This window comes from Pezoporus occidentalis, unplaced genomic scaffold (assembly GCF_034315485.1).
Source record: "Pezoporus occidentalis ecotype Australia unplaced genomic scaffold, CSIRO_AGI_Poc_V1 ctg19, whole genome shotgun sequence".
NCBI classification, from domain to species: Eukaryota; Metazoa; Chordata; class Aves; order Psittaciformes; family Psittacidae; genus Pezoporus; species Pezoporus occidentalis.
The window spans coordinates 7,233,171-7,256,123 of record NW_026913748.1 but is presented as its reverse complement, the minus strand read 5'-3'; the positions used below and the strand labels follow the sequence as shown (position 1 = coordinate 7,256,123).

Below are 22,953 nucleotides of genomic sequence, written 5' to 3'. Positions count from 1 at the left end.
AAGTGAGTCACCTCTATACATTTGGGGCCAGTTAAAAAGTCCAGTTAGCCTTAACAGGCTCTGCAAGGGTAAAAGTAGAGAGGGGGGAAAAAGAAAAGCTGTTTGGGCATGACTTGGCCTCAGCCTGCATGGAGACAGTCAGAAATGCTTGCTACACCAGTATCCTGCTTAAACAGGGAAAGGAAGGGAAGATTGAAGCTGGGGGCTGACTAGCTAGGTATATTGACTCTTTTCCTGTCTGAGCAGTGGTTCCAGCAGACTATGAAATGCGTGGGTGCATTTGCTACTGAAAATAATTGACAGACAAGAGTTGCTAGCCTGCAGAATGTCTGTGAGCTGGAGACATCCAAGGCTCAAATGTTTGTCTATTAGCGCTCTGAATCACATGTAAAACTCTTAGTTTTTGATATATGCAACAAAAACCTAGATTTCGGTTTGCATGATCAGACCTAGGATTAGTGACAGGGAGTTCACTGCGCTGTTGGTTCACCATAAAATGTGAGAATGTATTCTCCTGAATAACCAGAAAACAAAAATGTGCTCTTTGCACTTGAATTCTCACCAGACTTGAGCTCTGCACAAGGCTCACTGATTTTGGTTCTTCTCCTTCAGCACATTGTATAGCTCTTGTACTCCTTGTTTTCAAGCACACTAAATCTGTTCCCACATCACAAAGCTTATCAGATCATGAGCCTTTTCACATGGTAGTGTTTTCCATCTATCAGACATACTCTGTCCCATGCCAAGCACAACCAATCCATTCCACGTGGTGAGAAGCAAGAATCGTGACATTACACTGTGTTAACATTTCTAACCCATTAAGCAGATAGATAGTTTTAAGCACCTTTTGATAACTTGAAAACCTTCCTCCCCTGTACTCCTTGCTGTAGACTGGCATGGGTCCATCTGCAGGGGCAGAGGAAAATAGGTAACTTGCACTTTTAGGTTCTGCTTCCAATGGGTAGATGCAAGTAGTCACTATCCTTGGATGTAAAGCTAGGCAGACTGAAGAGTAGTGTGCTGGAAAACATCTGGAAGGTAAGTTGGGAGTTTGGGCTTAGTATAAAAATTGGGCAGGGTAAGTGGGTAGCCTGGTGGAATACTTTGTTTGCATATGTCTGGCCTTCAAGAACAAAGGCAGCCTGATTACTGGTGGTTGGTTTTTTTTTTACTTAGGATTTTCCTAAGACCCAAAGCAACATTTTACATCTATTTGGCATGATATCCAGACTCCGGTCTTGTGCATTGGTCTGGTATTTTGAGAAGAACAGAGCCAATCCTTTGAAACTCTAGATTTCCACAGAAACACGTGTCCACAGAAGCTTGTGGATACGAGGCATGTCAAGGCACTTTCTGTAAAGAGCAGATAAGCCATCTGGGTATATAGTCTTTGACATCTAGTTTTCTAGCTTTGCACAGACTCTCACTTAAAATACTGAAGACATGTGAGCAGCGTGACTCACACCTCTGTTTCTCCATGAAGGCTACTACACTCAGATCTCCACGCTGGCAGATGTCCAGGAGAACGTGATGGAATACCTGCATGTCCTCAGCCGCCCCATGGTCATCAACCACGACCATGACATTATTTGGACTGAAGCCTACATGGACAGCGCGGTAAGGACTTGCAGCACAAGTCTTTAAGTCAACAAACAGTAGGGCCTATGGGCCAAACTGGCAAAGGCATTAGACACCCAGCTAGTACGTTAAGCATATAACTTGTCCCAGATTCCCATCTAAATATCTTATGTGTATCAGAATCTAAATAAGTCCTGAAATTTATGTAAAACCAGAAGTTGGTTGATTGGTAGAAATTACTGGGCTCTGGCACTGCTGAGACAGTATTTCTTTTCTGCTCAGTGCTGGAGTTGAGATGTGTATGCAGACTCAGATCTGAGTCTGCAGTGACCAGGGAGCCCAGGGCTAATCACAGGTACAGCATGATTTAAGTAGTGCTTGCGTGTAAGCAGGTTGCCTTCTAAGGGATTATTCACAGGAAAGATTTACAGCTCAGGATATGGGTCACAGAGACTTATTTCCTCCAGCCCAGTAGCTAAATGTATACTGGTTGCCACTCAAAGGTACAGATCTTAGTTTGGGAAGCAGGCTCACTCTTCACTTCCTTGAGCTAGCAGGTCCTAATATCACTGCAGTGGCCCTATACTCAGCCCTGTGGGTAAAGGACGCGTGGCAAAGGACCAGACAGTCAGCACTCCCAATACCCATTGCTTTGTCTCAGGCCTCCATATGTGAAGACATTTGGACCACGAGCAAGTGCTATTATAGTGTTGTGTTGCCAAGGCAGCTTGGAAATTTAAAGGAGTGAAGGGAAGGACAAAAGAGTAAACCTTCACTGAAGGAGCCTTCCCCTGCACTTCCCCAGATAGAAGATGTTCCTCAACCTCTGTCTCCATGCCTTTTTACATTGCCAAAGTTATAATTCTTATTTTGTGGCTGTGCATCCCCCACCTCTGTGCTGTGGCTGACCACTGAGGCTGCAGCCATGGCCCATTAGCTCAGTGAGGATGACATGAGAATATCTCCTGCTGCAGAAGCTGTGCCAAGTGAGAGCTGAGGACATGGTACTTGAGTGTGCAAAGCAAAACCTCCAGAAATGCTGCTAAACCCAGCAAGTTTATTTTATCAGCAGGCATGCCACCCCTGGCACCAGTGTGTGGTGTCACACTTCCCAAGGGAGCCACAGGGACTTGTTTGTTGCGTTTCTTTTCTTGCTGCATCTCTTCTCTTGCTGCTTGTTTTGCTATTTTATTCCTCTGCCCCAGCCTCTCCCATCCTTGGTTCACCCCTACATTCATGTATTCATTCATCTGTTCGTCCGTGTCTCTCACTAGCTGCCACAGTCTGAGGAGGTAACTGCACCCCTGTGTTTTGTGAGCGTGCCATTTCCCTCGTGCCAGTTGGTGTGTCAGTGACAGTGCTCACAGCCACAGCTGGCCTGTACATCTGGAGGGGGGTGGGGGCTGCAGCAATGGAGGAGTCCTCTTACACTCACAGGAAGAGGAGAGGAAATGATGGATGTACTGGAGAGCTGTGCTTGTGCTGTTGGTTCAGAGTAGGTAGGGGTGTCCGTGTTGTGCAGTAGCTTAGTTCACTGTATCTCTTTCTCCATATATCCACTAAGTGCTGGAGAAGTTTACTTGCTGTGTGTTAGTTAGTGTGAGTGTTGCTGTGAATGGAAAGTTTTCACAAAGAATAATCTAGACCAGTAATTCAAGATACCAAGCTCAAGTCTCCTTCACGTGACTTTATAGATTACTGACTCACTCTGTTATGGTTCCTAGCATGTATAATAATGGAGACAGAATGTAATTTCTTGCCTTACTACTTACCTGACCAAGTAAGAGATGAAAGGGAGGTGCTACTGGCTTTGAGCAATTAAGTTCTTTTGATGGCTAGGCATATTTGGGAGATTTCTTCACATGTGTCTTGCTCTTTTTCCTCCTTTCATGTGTGCTTTTAGAGCATCTGTCTTCTGCAGAACTGAGAGTATCTGTTCCCCATTACATGTCCATGTCCTGTATTCCCTGTAGAGATAGCTCACCATGATCTGTTTGAATCATGATTTGTCTCTGTTTTTCCTAAGCTTAGATGGTTAAGTAACAAGTATATATAAGCAGGCCCTGTGTGTATTTGTGCCCTTTAAATATTTGCCTTTGGTGTTTCTCATTTGTGGTATTTATGTGTCTGCAATATAGATGACATCTTATTTGTGATTTTGCTCATATTTGTGTTGCTTTTTTCTATCTTGTACTCCTTGTTTTGGTGGTTTTCACACTTGTTGTATAAGTGCTCATGTCTACACTCCCAATGCGTGGTGGGTATAAATTGTGCCACCACTTCTGCAGGTTTTTGTAGCAGCTCTTTAATTTTTCTTGCTTCAACACACTTCATTGGCATTCATCCCATCATTATCACCCCTCATGAGCAAGCATCCATCCCACGATCCTCTTGGATACAGAGTATTGAGAAGTGCTGTCATCTGTTTTTAGAGGGCTGTGGGAGGCAAGGAGATGGCTACTTGTAATCAGCATCAGGGGTCTTTGGGAATTCCAGTGCCTTTCGTTCAGGTTATCTGTGGTACTGCATTTGCTAACACGTGACTCATTCTTCTGTGGCAGCTCTTTGCATCTCAGGCTCAAAGTCTGTTGCTCATGACAACAGTGGCTATGCCAGTCTTCAGCAAAAAGAACGAGACGGTGAGTGCAACACAGGCTTCCCTCTCCTTCAGCCAGCAAAGGTGAAAAGGGTACAGCAGACCTTTGTAAGGTTTTAAAGCCAATGGGTCTCTGAAAGAACAGCCAGCCATTACAGACTGCGGTAGACCTCTGGCAGAAAGGGCAGCTGACAATTTATCTGACAAAATTGATAGCTGGAATACTGTCTTTTCAAAATACCCCTTGAACATTATATTTCCCCTGTTTTATCCCTTCCATTTTCAGACTGAGCCTCGTTCACAAACCTATAAGGTTTCAGGCTGGAAGAGATCATTGCCTTGCCTAGTCTGTGCTTTTTACTGCAGACCTTTACGTTTCATATGGATGGTTTTTCATGAGCGGAATAACCTGTGTTTGGCAAAAGCATCATTGAAGAAAGGCATCCAGCCCTGACCTCTCTATTGTGGTTTCTCATTCTGCAATAAAAACTGGTGTCTAAATTCCACTTCCAACTTGTCTGGTCTCACCTTCCTGCCATAATGACTTTCTCAGCAGATTAAAATGCCTGTGTCCTTTTGTATCTTCTCCTGGCCCTAAAAACAATTGCCCGCCTTCACCACCTGAGGCTGGCCTTAACCACAGCACTGCAGTGAGAGATCCTGTGTGTCGTTTTCTCATTGTGTTCTCTGAACACTTATTAAACAACCAGTTCTCCATTTTATGGGTCATTCCTTTTTCCTAGGTTAACAGTTCTGATTTGGCATTTGGTTTAATCAACCCAAGCTATCAAACAATCCATGTTGTTTTGCGTGATTGCCTTGTTGTTACTGTATATTTGCATACACTGAAACTGAGGGGGTTTCCCTCAAAACTTGTTTTCAGTGATTTTAGGCTACTTCTGAGCCATAGTTAAAGATGCTGACTAGTGCTGGGTAGAAATACTCCTTTTCATAAAAACTGGAGCAAGCTCTTTAGAGTTTTTTAAAGTATGCTAGCTGGTTTTCAATTAACATATTCACACAGGCCTGAAGAGGATACAGAAGAGACTCATAGGAACACAATAATGTGTATTCAGGTAGAAAACTACCCAGGTCTTGCTTCTGAAAACGGATTCTCCTTTGTTTTTTAAGCGATCTCATGGCATTCTCCTGGGTGTGGTGGGCTCCGATGTACCACTGAGGGAGTTGTTAAAACTTGCTCCACGGTATAAGGTAAGACTGAGATAAAGGGATTTACTGTTTTGCACAGCAAAGTCACCAGTCATTCTTCCAAGGGCATGACTGAAAAATCATTCCTCTGCCTGTAGGAAGAACTGTAAGTGTGAAGCAAGAGATGCTGGATGTGGTGATGTGTGATTTCTATATAGCACATGGGAAATCATTCACTATTAGAAGCTCTTGTGCTGCTTCAGAAACCCAAGTCCCAGATGATCCAGTAGATGGGTAACACATCATGGAGTGTTTGCATCTTGATGGTCACTAACCTAGATCCCTTGGAGTTGATACAGATCTGACAGCCTACCTCAGAAGAATCGAAGTTTTATATCCAGTTCTCAGTGCACAAAAGCTGCCACACCAGCTGGCAAGAATTAAACTAGTTTCACTTAGCAGAAAAACTGAGGACTGAATGGACTGCAGAGAGCCAAATTTTCTGCCTCATGCCCAGAGGTTCCTTTCTCCAGATCAGCGTGAAGATTTCTTGGCAGGAGAGTGCACAGGAAGTTGGCTCTCATTCACTTGTGCTGTACCTAAATAAAGTATTTGCTCTCCAGAATTGTTAGTCCAACAACTTTCCATTAGTAATATGTTCAGTATAGGTAAAAATAGTACATTCATCCATAGGAGCCCTTCTCCCCCATGCACACACCCCAAGATGCAGTTTAGTTTGGTTTCTGCTGTAATGTCTGTGCCGTGACCTTTTGTTCAATCAGTCTGCACACCAGGAGACAGCAAAGCACATCTGAGGACCACCATGAAATCAGGTGATTTGAGCCGTCATTTCCAGTTTTCAGTTTCTCTCTAGTACCTATCAGACAACTACCACCAGTTAGGCAGTCGTCCAAAATATAACTGCTGAAGACTCACAGAACTGAAAACGCTGTCAGAGGCCATGAATCTGTGTGGTGCTTGCAGACATGGATGCAGGGCAGACCATTCATTTGCAGCTATAGGAAACAATCCTTCAGGCAACCCAGGAACTAAGTGGTGTGGTGCATACATTCAGCACCAAAAGCTAGCTGGTTTGGGTCTAAGGAAACCTTATCTATGACTTTCAATTTTTATCGATGTTTATTTTCTCTGTAAAACCACCTACTCCCACCATGTCACTCAAACGCTATATGTCACAAAAATCTTTCTTCTGGGACTAGGAAGGACACTGTTCTTTCCTCCAAGAAGTGGCAAGGAAGGAGGGAAAATTATCTGAAGGATGTTCTTACATTAGAGGCAGGAAGCGACTTCCCAGAACCACTTTCAACTCCAGACCAGTGTGGAAACCTAGGATCCTCAACTTAAGCCCCTGGCATATGAATTACAAAGGACCAGCTCCAAAGTTACAGCCCTTGAGAGATTGTGCATTTATGATGGTGCTTACTGGGCTGGGAAATTCCAGCTTTAACAGGCCAACAAGGAAGTTTGCTGTAGTCCTGATTCAATGCCTTGGTTTCACTCCTGCCATGCTGAGCTGAGCTCCGTGTGCTCTGCAAAAACCGTTTCACGTAGGTAGAGTCCAAAGTTTTGATCTGGGATGTGTGAAACACAGAATTCTTTCCCTCCAAAAGAGCACAGACGGATTTTAAATGACTTGCCTCCCCACTTCCCAACTCTTATCCCTGCAGGATCATCTGTATAGGAATATAAATTTGCAACATTTTTTTTAAGACAGAAACCTTAGCCATTCTTGTTTTCCTAGAGGCACCTCTTGTTTTGGCAAGCACAGGCTATCAGCAGGATTTTAGCAACCTGGGGTTTAGCTGGAATTTGTATTATATATGGGCTTGATCTGGGTAATTGCTCTCTCAAAATCTCTTCCAGATCAGGTAAACCAGTGCCTGCTCTTGTTAGTTTGTGCTATTCCTTAAAACGCATTTTAAAACTACAGGGTTGTACAATTGGCCTGGGCCGGGTCTGATCTTGCCAATACTGAAACAAAGCTCTTCTGAAGACTGACTGGGTTTCCAGGGAAGCCATCTGTGAGATTAATACTCACTTGATCACTAACTGCTCTGCATAGGTAGTCACGGGCATACAGACCTGTCACCACTGTTTCTGTACTGTTCACAACATTCCCCATCCTTGCCCATTTTATGTGCAGCACTGCTGTGCCTGCTGTGGAGAGCTTATTCTGCCCCTGTATGGCAATTGTCCATGAGCACAATCATACTCTAGGAGGGCATCTTTTTCTGAATGCGTACGCAAATCAGCTACCTGCCCATCCTTTTCTGCATCCCATCATAGTCAGCCTGCTCAGACAGAGCAGCCAGAGACCTGGAGATAAGTGGTTTGGGATGGACCCTGTTTTCTGCCACTCAATGCCTTAAAAAAGGGAAATACTTCTGAATACTTGTGGTGCCAGGGTGTCAGTGGCACCCATTACACAGCAGTGTTTATAGCTAAAAGACTAATTATTCTAACGCCTCTTTCTCCAGCTGGGTGTCCATGGATACGCCTTTCTGAACACCAACAACGGGTACATCCTTTCACATCCAGACCTCCGTCCTTTGGTATGTATAGCTGTGAATTTGAGAACCTTTGCTTACTTGGAAACAGCAGCTTTTAGGGATGCTCCTGATTTCTCATATTTTACTGAGCTGTGGAGGCTACCAGGCTCTGATATATAGGCACCCAGGAGCATGAGGGCCAGAGAAATCAATTCCACATACAAAGATGTGTATTTGGACAGACGTGTATGAAGTGTAAAGTACCCTGCTTGTCTGTTCTCCTAAATGTGAGAGTTGTATTTGTGTGTGCTTGCTGCACTGTGAGTGCACATGTATCTGCATCAACACAAGGTTTCACTGCTGGGCATATCTCCTACAAGAAGATTTAGCACAAGTAGCACCCTAGTAATAGCTACCCAACAGCTGTAGTGTGGACAGTCTGGGAATCTGAGGATAGCAGGGTCCACAGGTCTTAGGGCCATGGTAAGTCAGATACAATTGAGAGACCAGTAGGCTGCAAAGACCCTCTGGGACTTGAGAGAGCAGACACAAGGACAGCATTTCTCCCTCACGGTGCCACCTGGAGCTCCAGGCTGCACATCTGTCTGCAAGTACACAGCTGTCCCCATTACTCAGATACCCAAGCATGCAATGATTTCACATTTCATATACATGCCTGTCACCGCAAATCCACCTGCATGCAGCTATAAGCTTCCTCTTGCCTTGGTGGATTCATGGTAGCTATCTTCAAAAAGGAAGCTTTGCTCAGGGAGACCATAGGCACCAGTAGTTACTTCAATATCTGAAGGGACACATAGTGTTTTCAGGATGGGGCAAGGCATGGGCACTGCTTTATCCTCCACCTGAAACTGGCCTCTCTTAGTCTGCTTCACATCTCTTCCTTCTCCTAGATTACAGAGAAATAGCTCTCGTGCATGTGTTAGCCCTAGGTGAAAAGCCTACCTTTGTGTCAGTGGAGTCAAAGCCTAATTCCCATCAGAAAAGATCTCCTGCTGGTTATTATTAGTGTTAATGGGGTTGCACGCTAAGTTGTACGGGGAAAAAAAATATTCCCTGGAGGAAAGTGTATTGTGCTGATCTATTTAGAAGAATATTCTCACAAAGGGTCTGCCTTTATCTCCAAGTTTACCTGTGTTCCTGACTGCCCCTTGCTCCTGGATCAGCCTCTCCCACTTCAACTCTTCTACCCCTCCAGCGCCCACATAAAGAAGTACGTGGCATGGGACCAAGAAGGCACTTGCACCCAAAAGCTGCCTTCCTAGTCATAGAACAAATGAAACCCCTCTGTTTTTCAAATTACATCTCAATTCTTTAAAGGTTAGTTTAGAAACTTACCTAGACTCTTACTTGATTTGTTGTTTTTTTTTTTTTTTTTTTTAATGAACACCAGTATAAAGAAGGAAAGAAACTGAAGCCTAAGCCAAACTACAACAGCGTAGATCTTTCAGAAGTGGAATGGGAAGACCGTGATGAAATAGTGAGTATCAGAAAGAGAATTTAGCCTGCTTTTGCAGCTCCTTCTTTCTGTTACTTTGGGTGCCTGTATGGACGGAGCAGGGGAACAGCAGGCACTCATGTTTTTTTCCGTGCCTAACTGGCTCCTGCTACAAAGGGACACAGATGATGTTCCTCTACAAAGTGCCTGTCTTCCTTCCCAGTATGAGCTTTCCTTCTCATGGATCAGGGAGGGAAAGCACTGGCAGGAGGAAGGAAGCACTTTGCAGGGGCATACATACACTGTTCCAAGGAGCCAGTCTATATATGGCCCAAATGCTGCCTTCATGTAAAGCCAAGGTAATTTAGGAGTATGGCAGTGTCCTATGATGTTACCCAACATGTAGTATGTGAGATATAGAGGAAGCCACTCAAGTAATGAGATCTGCAACAAGGAAAAAAGGACATTCAGAAAAAGACTAAAGCTGGTAGCCATTACTACCAATAGACAAAGAGGATAAGGGACTTCAGACACTTGAGGAGAACCAGTTTCTATTGCACAGGTGTAGATGCACTGAAAACAGTAGCTGACCAGAGGGAAAAGATCAGAAAATACCATTTTTACTGTCTTTTAAGCAAAATTGTTTAAAAGGGATAAACATGAAACAGCAATCACCTTAACAGCTGCACATTGCCACATATAATGAGAAGGTAGATCGGTTCCTCTGTGGCTGGTTTTCTTTTACTCAGGAGAATTAGGAGATATTAAGTTGCTAAGATAAGAACTGAATTTGGAGTAAGATAGAATTAGCTGTGAGTCACGTGCTTCTGGATTACAGGGGAAACTTCCAAGATAAACGGATCTGATGCTATAGATACCCACTTAAACAGGTAGGACAAATGAACCGCCCTGCAAGAGGATCAAAGTAGCTACTGCCTCTAGTGCAGGCCAAGTACAAAGGGTCTCAGCAGCAGAACTTGGGAAGTGGGAGAGTGGCAAACTAAGAAAGGAAAGAGTGGAACTGGGTGTGAAACATGGAAAGCAAGATAAAAATAAGAAGCTTCATGTGCAGTGGAACCACCAAGATGCAGGTTGTCAATGGGTTTGTGTGGCTTCACTGTTATCTTCGAAGCTCTGCTCCCACTGTAGTTATCTCTCTTACTCAAGCAGTTTCTGGAGCTGCACTTCTTTACAGTTTGCTATTTTACACATACACGAAAATAATAATCCAGGGAACTGGAGAATTTTGCTGTCATATTCATTTGGCTATCAGGTTCCTGTCTGACCAAGTAACACTGATACCTGATGCAAATATGATGCAAAGTGTCAGGTTTTTGTCTGTAGGCAATCAGAGTAAAACTATCCAATGGAAAAAAAGTCACGAGAGGCATGAAAAACAAAGCCACTTTGTGTTCCTGTACTGCCTAACCCTTTCCAGCAGAAAGGTTGTGCAGTCTCTGAGGGTACACAGACATTCAGTGACGCAAACGGTATCTGCAGTGTGACTTCAGCAAGTCTAGAGACTCTCAAGATACACCCACTGCAGCAGAGAGCTGCCAACATTTCAACACCCATATTTGCAGCTATGGTATTAGATCAATGACAGACTCAACATCAGTTGCAGTATAATCTCGGCAACACTGATAAGCAACAAATTCAGACTGGAAAAATATGCCCAAGTGCTAATGATGTGTAATACAGACCAGCTGCTAAACAGAAATGTAGGAGAGGGAAGATGGCACTGTCTGGAAAATACCAATTGATGCACAACAGTGCTAGTTTGGGCTTGCTTGTATAACAACACAGTGCTCCCCTCAGTGTGAGGGGGAAAGGGAAGAATCAAGAGATCCTCACAGCAGTCTAGAAGCTGTCACCCAAACAGCTTTTCTTCAGTTTTTACAGAACCACTGAAGAAGAAGTTAGTTTGGAAAGATGTTGAAACCGAGTGGCAAAACACATAGATATTGTGAGAACCTCTCAGTTAAACTGTATGTCTGTGCTGGTTTGAAGCCACACAAGCAGACCGGGGAAAGGAGTCTGCAGAACTCATTACCAGTGATGGGCACAGCAGAGACTCATTGCCCTGGAGCAGGAGAGTTTGCTGTTTGGAGTGTCAGGAATGAGTGCTTCAGCATCCACCAGAGCTCCTCTGCATCCAAACTCTGCTACACACTTTTCCAAGTAGGGTACAGCTGCTGCCAGAAGTGTCCTACCTGAAAAGGACTGAGCATTATGGGTGCTTACAGACATCAGGATTGTAATTCTCACTCCTGGAAAAGCTGATGAGGAAGACATAGCAAGCCTGGACTGTGGCACCAATCTACAGCTACTGTCATCTGGGGGCTGCTCACAAGACCAGGAGCCTGCCTGCAGAGTAGCTGGAGCTGAGGAGATCCAGGGAGATCTCAGATAGCCACTCATTTACTCTCCCACTGCCTTACAGGGGAAAAATGCCTAATATTCAAGAAGATATGGATGAAACCAATATCTGGACTAAACCCAAAACCCATAGCAAATGCTGCAGGCTGTCAGACCTGAACAGAGAGTATGCTGTGGCTCTGGCAGGAGGTCAAACACTCTTAGCCAGAAAGGAGTAATAGTACCACTCAGTGTTTTAATTTCCAAGACATGGGCCTTGGGGAACACAAGCTTTATATTCTAGGTCCGTAAATAACCCACATCAAACAGCCATAATAAACAAAACTGTGGCCTTGTAAAGCAAATGCAGTTGAGACTGGCTAGCACCTGAATGGAGGCCTGTCTCTGGAAGTAAGGAAGCAATTTGTGTGAATGAATAAGTTACTTCCCACCTTTTTTTCTACCCAGGCTGAAGCAGTAGGTTGATATGCTCTGGCAGGCTAGACCTGAAGTTAAAGCCTCTGCACTAGTGGAAAAATTCCCTGGCTCTTTCTTGCAAGAGGCTGGAAGTAACTGTGAAAACTACATTTTGCCCTTGGAAACTGGATCGAATAAAGTGGTCTTCTCACTGCCTACCCTGCTATCATACACTCTTGGTTTGCTGTCTTAAACAGCTGCGCTGCTGCACTTCAGAAGTGGTGCTGAATACAGCCTACAATTTATAAATCAGTTTTAAAAATGTCAAAGAGCTTTGGAATCAGTCTGGGGGAGTTACTGGGTTTCTCAGTTGCCTCCACTTCCAGGCTTTCAAAGCACCATGCTAATGACTTTCTGGCTGCCAAACTGTGAAGTCTGAAACTTGGACTGGCAATTTCATAGCATCCAGATCCTTTCTTTTCACTGAAAAGACATATCAACAAGCTTTCAGTATAAGCCATCATTATTCTGTGTCACTTATCAGCCTGACGGAACAAGGATCCTGACCACCGAGAACAGGTTTTCAGTTTAAAAGAAGCAAGAAAGACCTGGGGGGAGAAGGGGGCACAGTCACTCTTTTCTGACAGACCCTGTATGTTAATAGCAAGCTCTATTAATTCTTGTCCTGCTTGGAGACACTAACGCTTGCTCACCTCTGCAGCTGAGAACTGCCATGATCAATGGGGAAACAGGCTACCTCTCTATGGATGTGAAGGTCCCTGTGGATAAAGGGGTAAGACATTATACTTCTGCTCAGGTCACACGAGGGAGGGGATGGGAAATGGATGCTGAAGTGCCACAAAGGATGTGGTTTTAATGCTCAGCATTTCTGAGTGTGAAGATTTTATTGTTTCACCATATACATAACACATGTGCTGAAGACATAAAATAGAGCATCGTTAGAAGTTCTTTTTATACCTATCAACATTCTGCTCATACAAAGGTATTGGAAATGCCTCCCAAATCTCTTCTTTGTCCAGGCAAAGCCAAAAAGCATGCTGTTAATTGTTTATAGGGCTGTGAAATGAATCTGGGTTCTTCAAGAGTTTAGATTGGGGAAGGCTATACTGAGCTGATCTAGACAGACAGAGGTTCGGAGGCTATTTTGTAAGTCCCTTTCCCTACCCAAAAACACTCATGAAAACTTTGTCCCTCACTCTATTAGAATGTGATTTCCTCTATCCAGGTCGAGGGTTCCATTTCTATGCAAATATTTACAGATGTTTTATGAAAAGCCCTAGTGAAAATGGAGACTTTTGAGCGTTCCCTACCAGCTCTTAGGTAGGGTTATACATCTTCCCTTGGAATCAGTGCAAAATTATCTTGCACATTTACATTCACTGGTACTTTTTCATTCAGGCTTATTTAACTCTCCCAAAGATTTTGGCTTTCATCATTTCCTGTTAGGAAGTATTCCAGAGTCCTGCAAGTTACACTGCCCAGAAGTCTTCCATATTTCAGGAAAACTTTCCATCTCTTATTAGAGAACAATATTTTTTTTTTTTGGCAATCAGGCTGGCTGAACTGCTCCCATGCTAAGCTACAGTCGACACCAATTCCAATTAAACCAACTGCTCACAGCCACTGCTGAAATGGTGCCATTTCTTAATGAAGGCACCACCCTGTTTCCTTTGAACAGTTCTGCTGCTACAGCTTGTAACTAAATTCTCTTTATTTCTAGTGTTGCAACTATCAGCTACCTGTCAATGACTTTGCCCTTCCTCTCCTGGGCATTGCCAGCATCTGCATTTGAAATACTTGCACACTTTTCAGTCCAAGCTGTTCAGCAATTATTAGTGTTCCCTTTGTCACTTGTACTATTTCTGGTTCACAGGTACCTGGGCTGAATTATTTGAGTACTGTTTCCCTGTTGCTCCTAGTTGCTATTGTAGAGAGCCTCTATTCTCTGCAATAGGCATTTCTGAACAGGGAGCCCCAGTTCTCCTTTCTTTTGTCCCTTCAATATTTTTATCCCTTCTACAGCTGCGTGGGAACATCTTCCTTGGTTTCCAGGCTTCTTAGCTATTTTTCCAGTTGCCATTTTTCCAAGTGAACCCCACTCCTCTGTTTTCTCTAATCTGTCTAATTTTTAGGGTCATTGAGATTTTTTTCTCAGTAGACAGAGAAGTATTGTTTTACTTTGTCTTACAGATCACTGTACATAAAGGCTCCTAAGACAGTCTCTTCCTCTCATTAGATCTTTTTCCCTGTTGTTTGCTCTTTCTTTTTGTTTACAGTGCTGCAGCTGGTTCTCACTCCACATCTTATTTAAGCCCACTTTAACAGATTCTTCAGAGTGAAATTTAATGAGAAGCTGTTTCAAGTGCTTTATATAAACCCAGATACATTGCATGTCCTTTATTCACTTCATCTATTCATCTATTACCTTTGTTATTTTTTCAGAGAAGCAATCATGGTTTTCCAGCACAATCTATTCTTTGTAAGTCTAGATTGCTTATTTTGCTAGCTTAACCTCTTTCTCTGTCTCTGTGTACCCTCAATAGCATTTATTTTGAGTCACCCAAAGACACCTCTTTAAGTTCAGTATTTTAGGGACATCTTTCTGCTCCTCTACTCGGGGAAAAAAAAGATAACAAAAAGTAGCCTTTGTGAGAGATATTAGCCATTTTATTCTGCAGCTCTGTAAGCTTTATGAAGCACAATAGGAGACTGAAGCTGAGTATGTGACAGTTTCACCATTATCAGAATACACGTGGAGTGGGGACCAGAAGTGAAACTTAGCAATTCTCACTTGTACTCTGCCAGCTGATGAAGCAGAGCAGCATTGAAACAAACAAAGTGCTGACAGAGCCTTGAAACAAAGACGATGAGGCAGAGAGAAGGGCTGAGTGAAGGGAGTAGGAATTATTCTGCCAGCCACATAAATGCTAGCTCCCCAGGTTGATCTCAGGGAGGCACTGAGAGCAGAGTGAGATAGAGAGGAGAAAATACGGACCAAAGAAAAGGAGTGGTTGTTATAGAGACCTAGTGGCAAAAATGCCTTTGCTTGCAACTAGAGTACCACAGGGTTGTGACTGTGAAAGCAAAAGGGCAAGGACATGTGTAAGAGCTGTAGCAAACCGCATTAGCCAGGACTGGATACCTAGTATAAGTGGTGACAATACCAAAACTGGAAACACGTCTTCCCAGACCGCAGGTGCTGGGAGTCAGCTATCCTATCCCTGTGCCAGCACACCCACATTCTTGTCTTCTCCCTTGCACTGTGTTGTGGGAGGGATGATCAGTCCTGTCTGATCATCCTCAGCCCTGCTCACCTCAAGGGTGCCTCTGCTCCTCTTCCTTCCCATAGATAAGTGCTGATACATCCAGCTGTCTTGGGGAGGATTTGCCACCCATTCCCTCCCACCCAAACAGAGGTTTGCCCTCCTTCTCAGAAGGTACAAGTGCTGTGTGGCTGCATGTGCAGAAGAGGGGCAGCTCAGGGGAACAAAGGATAAGCAGAACAAAGCCCTGCTGAAGGAAAGGTTCTCAGAGTAGTGGCGCCCATGGGCCATTTTCCACTGCACCCTTTCTCCCAGAGACCGGCCCACACTCCTGGATCTCCTTCCACATACCTCCCTGCCTCCACCATTAGATCAGACTGGAAAGGAAAAGGAGACTTAACACCTCTTGTACCTTCCCCATAGCCACCAAAATACCACCATGCTATGGTCCTTGGTAGTATCACAGCACTTTTATAACATCTTAGGCTCAGCAAAAAACTCAGCCCCTGTTGCTCAGCAGTACACAATTGCCACGAAAGAAAGGGGAGAGAAGTGGCTGAGCCATCTGCCACTTCCTGACCTACCAATAACCCCCATCCCCATCAGCCCATACACTGCATGCACAAACTTGGGGCACAGTGTGGAGCTGTTGCTGGCTCCCCCTTTCTGCCTTGCTCGGCTTGCACTGCTGCGTGGCTTGAGCAAGCTGGAGCAGGCATGACTTTCCCTGGGGAACACTGAGTTTTCTGTGTTCACTCCCTGTCTCCCACACACATCCTCTCACCTCGTTTTCAGACCGGGGCTGGGATTTTAAGCATATTAGGGTTCATATACTGGCATAAGGGTTGGATAGAAACTTTCCAAAAACTTTTCTCCCTTGGAAAAGAGTTCCACTGAAATCAACACTTTCCTACAGGAAAAGGCCAGTCTGGCAAACAGCTGAAGTTCTGAAGCAGCTTTCAATAATCTGAAATGTCTTCAGTTGAAATATCAGTCTGAAAAACATATTTTCAAGTGAATCAAACCAGCTTGGATTTGAATCAGCACTTTTTTCCAATTTGAAAATGTAAATTGGGGGTTTTACTGATGTTTTCTAACAAAATTGAAATACGCTAATCTTTTGTCCCAGTTTAGCACAAAAGCAAATGTCAGGAATGTCAGCATTTCCCACAGGAGTGGGGAGACTTGGCCTTGGCTGCCCACCCACACTGTGGGTTGGTTTGCCATGCTGTCTCTCCTCTAACCCCACCTCTCCTTCCTACCTGCCCCACTGAGCCCCCCTCCTGCTGGGGATGATAATGATGATGATGTGCAAAGCCATCAAGGTTACTCAGTATAGCAAAAGAGCAGCAGGGCCCCAGCACATTGGCTCAGTGGGTGCAAGAGGGAGGGCAGTTTCCCCCCACCCCTTCCTTCAGGCTGTGCAGGAGCCCTAGAGCAAAGAAAGGTTTAACTGAAGCCCTACATGGAAAGACAGAGTGGCTGCCTGGATCCTGAAAGTCACAAATTGCTGAATATGCTGAATACTGCGCATTCAACCCTGCCTCCAGCCAGCCCTAGCAGGGAGTGAAGTGTTGGTAATGATCAACTGCTTTTGCCTAGCTTTGGGGATGTACATCCCAGGTCCCCATCATCACTATGCTCTTGGTCTGTCAGATGGTCTCTCACTTTCTTATTCATGCTCTTATTCCAGAAACGAGTTCTTTTCCTCACCAATGATTATTTCTTTACGGACATCAGTGGAACACCCTTCAGGTGAGCAAGGATTCATGTGACACCAATCCAGGGTGTCAGAAGTCTGCCATCAGGGACAGCAAATCGGTCTCTTTTCTTCATGAAACTGGCTACAAGTCATGAGTACAGCACTGTGAATAACTGACTTCTTTGTTCCTTTAGCCATTAAAATATCCCTGGGGTCAACTCAGAAGGTATATTAGATTTATCTGAGGTTCAAAGTCTAAAAGATATAGCTCAGGTGAAACGTTTCATTTCAGAGAAATGAGACTTCTTCAGTTTTCAGTTCCACTGAATATATTTTATGCTCTGGTGTATGATTCTAAACAGAACATTGTGATAAACTGAAAATTATAAAACATCTCATGAGAAATCAAGCAAAAATATTTTTGCTTTTTTTTTCCCCAGCTGAAATGGTTTTAAATTAGCACAAATTCGAGAAATGTTATTGTTGACCTGAGCCTACAGCACTGGTCAAAAAAAAAGTGTCACCAAAATGCCTCATAGCTCTATAGACAGGCTCCTTAGCCTCGTGCTGAAACTGGATCTCACCTAATCTTTCGATCATGTTCTTTTCTTTAATAGCTGTGGAAGGAGTTAATGACTTAAGGGTTGTAATTGCAGGGAATGCAGTGTCATGTTCAGGGATTACACCTCTCCTTGCTGACAAGCTCTCTTTTTTCCTTCCTGCCCGCAGCCTGGGTGTTGTGCTATCCAGGGGACATGGGGAGTACATTTTGCTGGGGAACACTTCAGTGGAAGAAGGTAGGTTAATCTGACACAGCCACGCTATCCTAAGGGATAAGGTAGCTACTCTGAACTTCACTGCTTTACTTCTCCTTCACAGCCTGTATGTGTCTGTCTGGTACCTAACTGCATACACTATGTATTATCTGGTTTCAGGTTTGCATGACCTGCTCCAGCCAGACTTGTCTTTAGCGAATGAATGGTAAGTGGAGGAAATCCTGCCAGTCACAGAGGACTTTGTCAGGAGATTTTGGCAAAGTTCCCAGGAATTTGGTTTGAGTTCACCACTCTCTGTGGCCTAAGGAAACAGTAGTGCTGTTCAGGGTCTGTACCTGCAAAGACCTGATTGTCTCCAGGCAATTCAGTTCCATCTCTTCCTTCAGGAGATCCCACCAAGGCCTGGCACATCCCTCTGCTAAGAAACATCTCCTGAGATTTATTCTCAGTCTTCTGTGCTCAGACCTATTTTATTCCTCCTTGTGTTGCTCAGAATTGTGCCACAAAACCTACAGTATGTCAGATCTGTCAGGAATTTTTTTTGCAAGCTTGGTGAGAGATTGAAATGCTTTTTTAAATCCTAGCTTATTTTTGGTTGGCGTTCTTCTGAACTGAGCCTAGACCTAATTTCTAGTGAACATGGAGGTGATTTATGACCCCCGTTTCAATAGCAAGCGTAATTTATGGGTTTGCTTGGTTTGGATACGAAATAGGGTGAAGCATGGCACTTTCCATTTATTGCTGTGAGGTTTGGGATTTTCATGAACCCGACATTCAGTTACACTCAAGCACATGAACCCAGCCTGTATCAAAGCCAAAATAACTATATTCAACAAACCCTGCAGCCCTTCACACCTCTCATTACACTGTCAAGTTTCACAGGCAGCACATTTGAGACATAAGCAGTGACTTCTTCTTCTACTCCTAACTTGGGGTGTCAGCTTACCACACTTTACATATTCATTTCTCTTAGGCTTCCCTCATAAATCACTCCTTTCAGCTCCTTTATGAGCTGTAATTCTCTCTTATAACCCCTTACCCTCCCTTGTTCTGACAATGAAGCAGTCAAAATTGAAAGCAGGATTAGAAGAATGGGATTTTTTATAATACAGAGCATTTGTAATACTGCTTCTCCCCAAAATGTGTCCTGAGGCTCCTGCAGCTGTGTCCATTTGGGACAGCTTTTACTGCCATCCTATCATACTGCAATATCATTTCTCATCTCATATTTTGTTTCTTCCTCTTGTTTTTTCTGCTCTCAGTCTACTCACATTGCACACGACCCTCTGCTTTTCAGGTCTCTCCATCAGATCGTTATTGCTCATATAGCCACATTGTTAGATTTTGAGTAGGAACAACATGCAGCAGCAGCAAAATCTCTGCAGCACAAGGTCCCTTCCTGAATTTTTGTTTGCAGCTATTATTTTCTGGAGCATCTGCCTGACTGGGTTTTCTTTCCTCTTGCTTCTTCCCTCCCCACCAGGATTTACTGCATCACCGACATTGATCCGGACCACCGGAAGCTCAGCCAGCTGGAAGCTGTGATCCGATTCCTCACTGGAGAGGAGCCTGACCTGGAATGTGAGTCCCAAGCACAGAATGGGCCCTGATGGGATTTTCCTGTACTGACCATGGGGGAGAGAGGACTGTGACAAACTGATTGGTGTCAAACTAAGCTCCTGTGACACCTGCCCGCACAGGCAGGACTGAACTCAAGCCCAGCTTAATTCACAAGTGGAAATGAGCTGAGGATCCACTTCCTCATCTCTGTCAGAGGAATTTTTTCCATTTCAAAGCTGTCACATAACTTGGCCATATTGGAGGTCTCAGCACTGGAAACACCAAAAGGTGAAAGGCTTGAATGGAGCTTGGCAAGGGCTGCACACCATGTTTAAGACAGACTGACCAGCTGGGCTAGAGGGGGTGATGGCAGGAGGAGCTAGGAAAGCTGCTGTAACTACTCTTCTCCCCAGGTCTCTGGCCAGCATCCTCCATGGGCTGCTCAGTGCCATCTAGAGAGATGGGTTCTTTCAGAATGAGGAGTATTCATCTTGTTTCCCAAACATAATTGGTAACTGACTCAGGAAAAAAAATATGACAGAATTATTATCTTTCCTACTCCCAGTGCCGTCCCTTGCACCCATTCTCCAGGCAACATGTAGCCACACAAGCATCTGATAAAGCACCTCTATAGAGTGGGATATCTATGCAATTTAGCTTTAGGATGTCCTTTAGCCACCTTAGATGTGCCAAGTACAAGCTTTTGCATGTAATGCCTCTACCTGAGAGGCACAAACCTTTGGCACAAGGATGGGAATCTCTTAAAACTAAAATCAAATGTAATCCAATAATTTTTCCTCTCTTGCATAGTATGAGCAGACCCCTCCTGGCTGCTTTTGGAGCAGGTTGAAAAGAGGAGATGTATGAATTGAAGAGGCCAGAGAGGAGGAGGAAGGAAGTTTGAGGAGAGCTGACTATGAGAGCCATGCAGACCTGGAAGTGCTGTGGAGGAAAACCAAATATGATTTGGACACAACCCAGCCAAATTAAATGAGAGAGTTCACGCAGTAGCCCTTGGGCCAGCCTAGACAGGACAACATGTGAAAAATGTGCTCTACACTGCAACCAGGGAGAATGGTCCTACCTGGAGCCTCTGGCAGAAAGCTCCAGGGGAGACTGGAGGTTCACCCCTCAGCTTTTGGAGTTGGGGATACAGAGGATATGAGGCCAGCTATAACCCAACTGAGAAAGAGATACTGGCAGCCTATAATGGGGTTCAAGCTGCTTCAGAAGTGATTGGTACTGAAGCACAGCTCCTCCTGGCACCCCAACAACCAGTGGGGTTATGACAGGGGTTTTAGAGTATGTTATTTAGCACATGATGATACCTTGAAGCTTACAAAACATTTCTCAGTTCCAGTCCAGAACAGACTAGACTGGTAGCCTAGACTGGCCAGAACTTCTGGTGGAAACCAGGACAGGACATTGTCTAATGGGACTTACAGGAAGGATGGCTAACAGAGAAGCCAGTGAGTACAAGGCAAGAGTAGAGGCCATGAAGAAGTCACTAGTGGTCCTGAAGAAAGCTTCTTGAATGGATTGGGGTGGCTGGTGTCCTCTGTACAGGGCATCCAGAAGAAAGGTCAAGGCAAAGATCTGAGGCAATGACTGTGGTCAGCCTATTCAATCAAGGAAAAGGTCAGAGTGAGGGTCTGATGAAGAACTTCATCTGAAAGCCTCTCACTTGCCCAGACTTTAAAACCCAAACCCTTCCACTGAGTTTACAGTTGATAATCTTAGCTGTAACATCTGTTCTTGTGTTCTCCTCCATCCCGGGGTTGTAGGTCATGTTCTCAGACCTCAACAGGAGGCCTCTTTTTGTGCTGTGTTGTTCTACTGTCCTGGCAAGGCAGATGCTCCTTAACAAAGGACTCTCTAATACATCTATGGAGGAACATGCTTTTCTTCCCTGATTCATCTTCTCCCTTCTTCTTAGGTGATGAGGAGTTGGTCCAGGAAGTGCTGTTTGATGCAGTAGTCACTGCACCCATGGAGGCCTACTGGACAACCCTAGCCCTCAATATGTCCATGTAAGTGTACAAGAAATAAATATGGGTAAGACATCATTGAGGATGTATCTCCAGATGCTATGGGCTTATGCAGTGCCCAAAACAGTCACAGACCATTGTAGAGTGTATAAGAAACTTTAGAAATAGCTCAAAAGCTGACAGAAATAGCTCAATACCTTTAAAAATAACTCCAAAAGTGTCTCTGAGGAGTGGACTCCAACAGGCTGGGCCTTCTCAGGAGAGCCTTTAGTTTGGTGAGGCGCTTTTTGGTAACAAATCATTAACACAACCCATGTCTGAATATCACTGGAGAAGAGCAGTGATCTGGGTGTGTCACTGCAAGGGGTGTTCAGCACCAATTCTTTGCACCACCTAACTCGGATGCCTTGCATTTGCCCCTTTAGCTGATAGAGTTTGGTACCTTAGGACACCTCAGGGCATTTCACTTTGAAGTTGTTATGATTTATTTCCCCCTTTATCAGTTATCCCTTTAAATGGCAGCAATGTGGTTTGGCCCAACTCCCCTTATGACTGTAGCAGAAGTTCCATCCCAGGTGGCAAGTAATTTGTTCCTTTACCAGCAGTAAAGAAAAGAGAGTTTGATCTTGTCTCTGTTGGTGATGCCTTCAGACTGAGCTTCACAGAGTGGATAGGCTGGCTTCAGTGAACAACTTCCTAGTCTATTTCCAGTAAGGCATCTATTGCTTGTAGTACCTAGTATCAAACAGATCTTCTTTCAGCAGACTACATGCTACTTATCTGTGTGGCCTTGGGATTCCTGTCCCTCTTTCAGTTACCAGTATCCCTACCACTGCCAGATGCTCCACCAGTGGCAGTCATGCTAGGACACCCAGTTAACAGCATGTCTTTAAACAGCTGCACCAGGACACCCTCTTCAGAGTCATTCTGCTACCCTGCCCATTCTCTGCATACCTGATCCTGCCACTCTCTCTACGGTTCCTCTCCTTCATTTCAGCTTCATGTGGGCAGCCTAGAGCAGGGCTAACAGGAGGAGAGGAGCTTATGGTATACTTAGAAGAGAATAAAATAAGCAAATTTCAAAGGTGTGAATCTAGGTACAAGTCTAAGCCTGCCAGTTGTTAGCCAGTAACAACCTGTTGCCATTAGCAGGGAGGAGCCAGTGCCACCCCTGGTGTGAATAGGTTATGTTGCTGATGAACTTGGGACTGTATCTCCAGGTGTGGTTTCTTATTTGAAATGCCCTCACCCTGTGGCAGAGAGATGTCTGTTCTTGTGGGAACTGTTTGCTTCTGCTTGTGTGTTTCTGTTCCACAGGGAGACTGAGACAGGTGTTGAGATGGCATTTCTGGGCACTCGGGCTGGGCTCATGAGGAATGCCCTATACGTGGGCTCTGAGAAAATTTCCAACAGGTAAGTCCCTAAATTGCACTAAAGGGTTTCTCTCAGTGTCTCTGAAGGGGCAGCATGAAACCACCACCAGCCTTAGAAATGTATTTGGGAAGACAGAAAAGAAAGAAGCAACACCTCAATGGCCTTGGTGCCTATTTACAGAATTAGGGCAGTGGTCCTTTGTCTT

At 44.5% G+C, this 22,953-nt stretch overlaps 1 protein-coding gene across 1 annotated transcript in view; it reads left to right on the top strand.

The window, feature by feature from the left end:
- Positions 1–22,953, top strand: part of CACNA2D4 (calcium voltage-gated channel auxiliary subunit alpha2delta 4) — a 128,513-nt gene that overhangs the window by 32,384 nt on the left and 73,176 nt on the right. The window contains exons 13-24 of the mRNA XM_062616599.1: positions 1,484–1,617; positions 4,140–4,217; positions 5,306–5,386; positions 7,822–7,896; positions 9,245–9,331; positions 12,786–12,857; positions 17,042–17,103; positions 17,780–17,847; positions 17,986–18,031; positions 19,310–19,407; positions 21,323–21,416; positions 22,692–22,787. Of these exons, the coding sequence (XP_062472583.1) occupies positions 1,484–1,617; positions 4,140–4,217; positions 5,306–5,386; positions 7,822–7,896; positions 9,245–9,331; positions 12,786–12,857; positions 17,042–17,103; positions 17,780–17,847; positions 17,986–18,031; positions 19,310–19,407; positions 21,323–21,416; positions 22,692–22,787 (991 nt within the window). The remainder of the gene's footprint in view (positions 1–1,483; positions 1,618–4,139; positions 4,218–5,305; positions 5,387–7,821; positions 7,897–9,244; positions 9,332–12,785; positions 12,858–17,041; positions 17,104–17,779; positions 17,848–17,985; positions 18,032–19,309; positions 19,408–21,322; positions 21,417–22,691; positions 22,788–22,953) is intronic.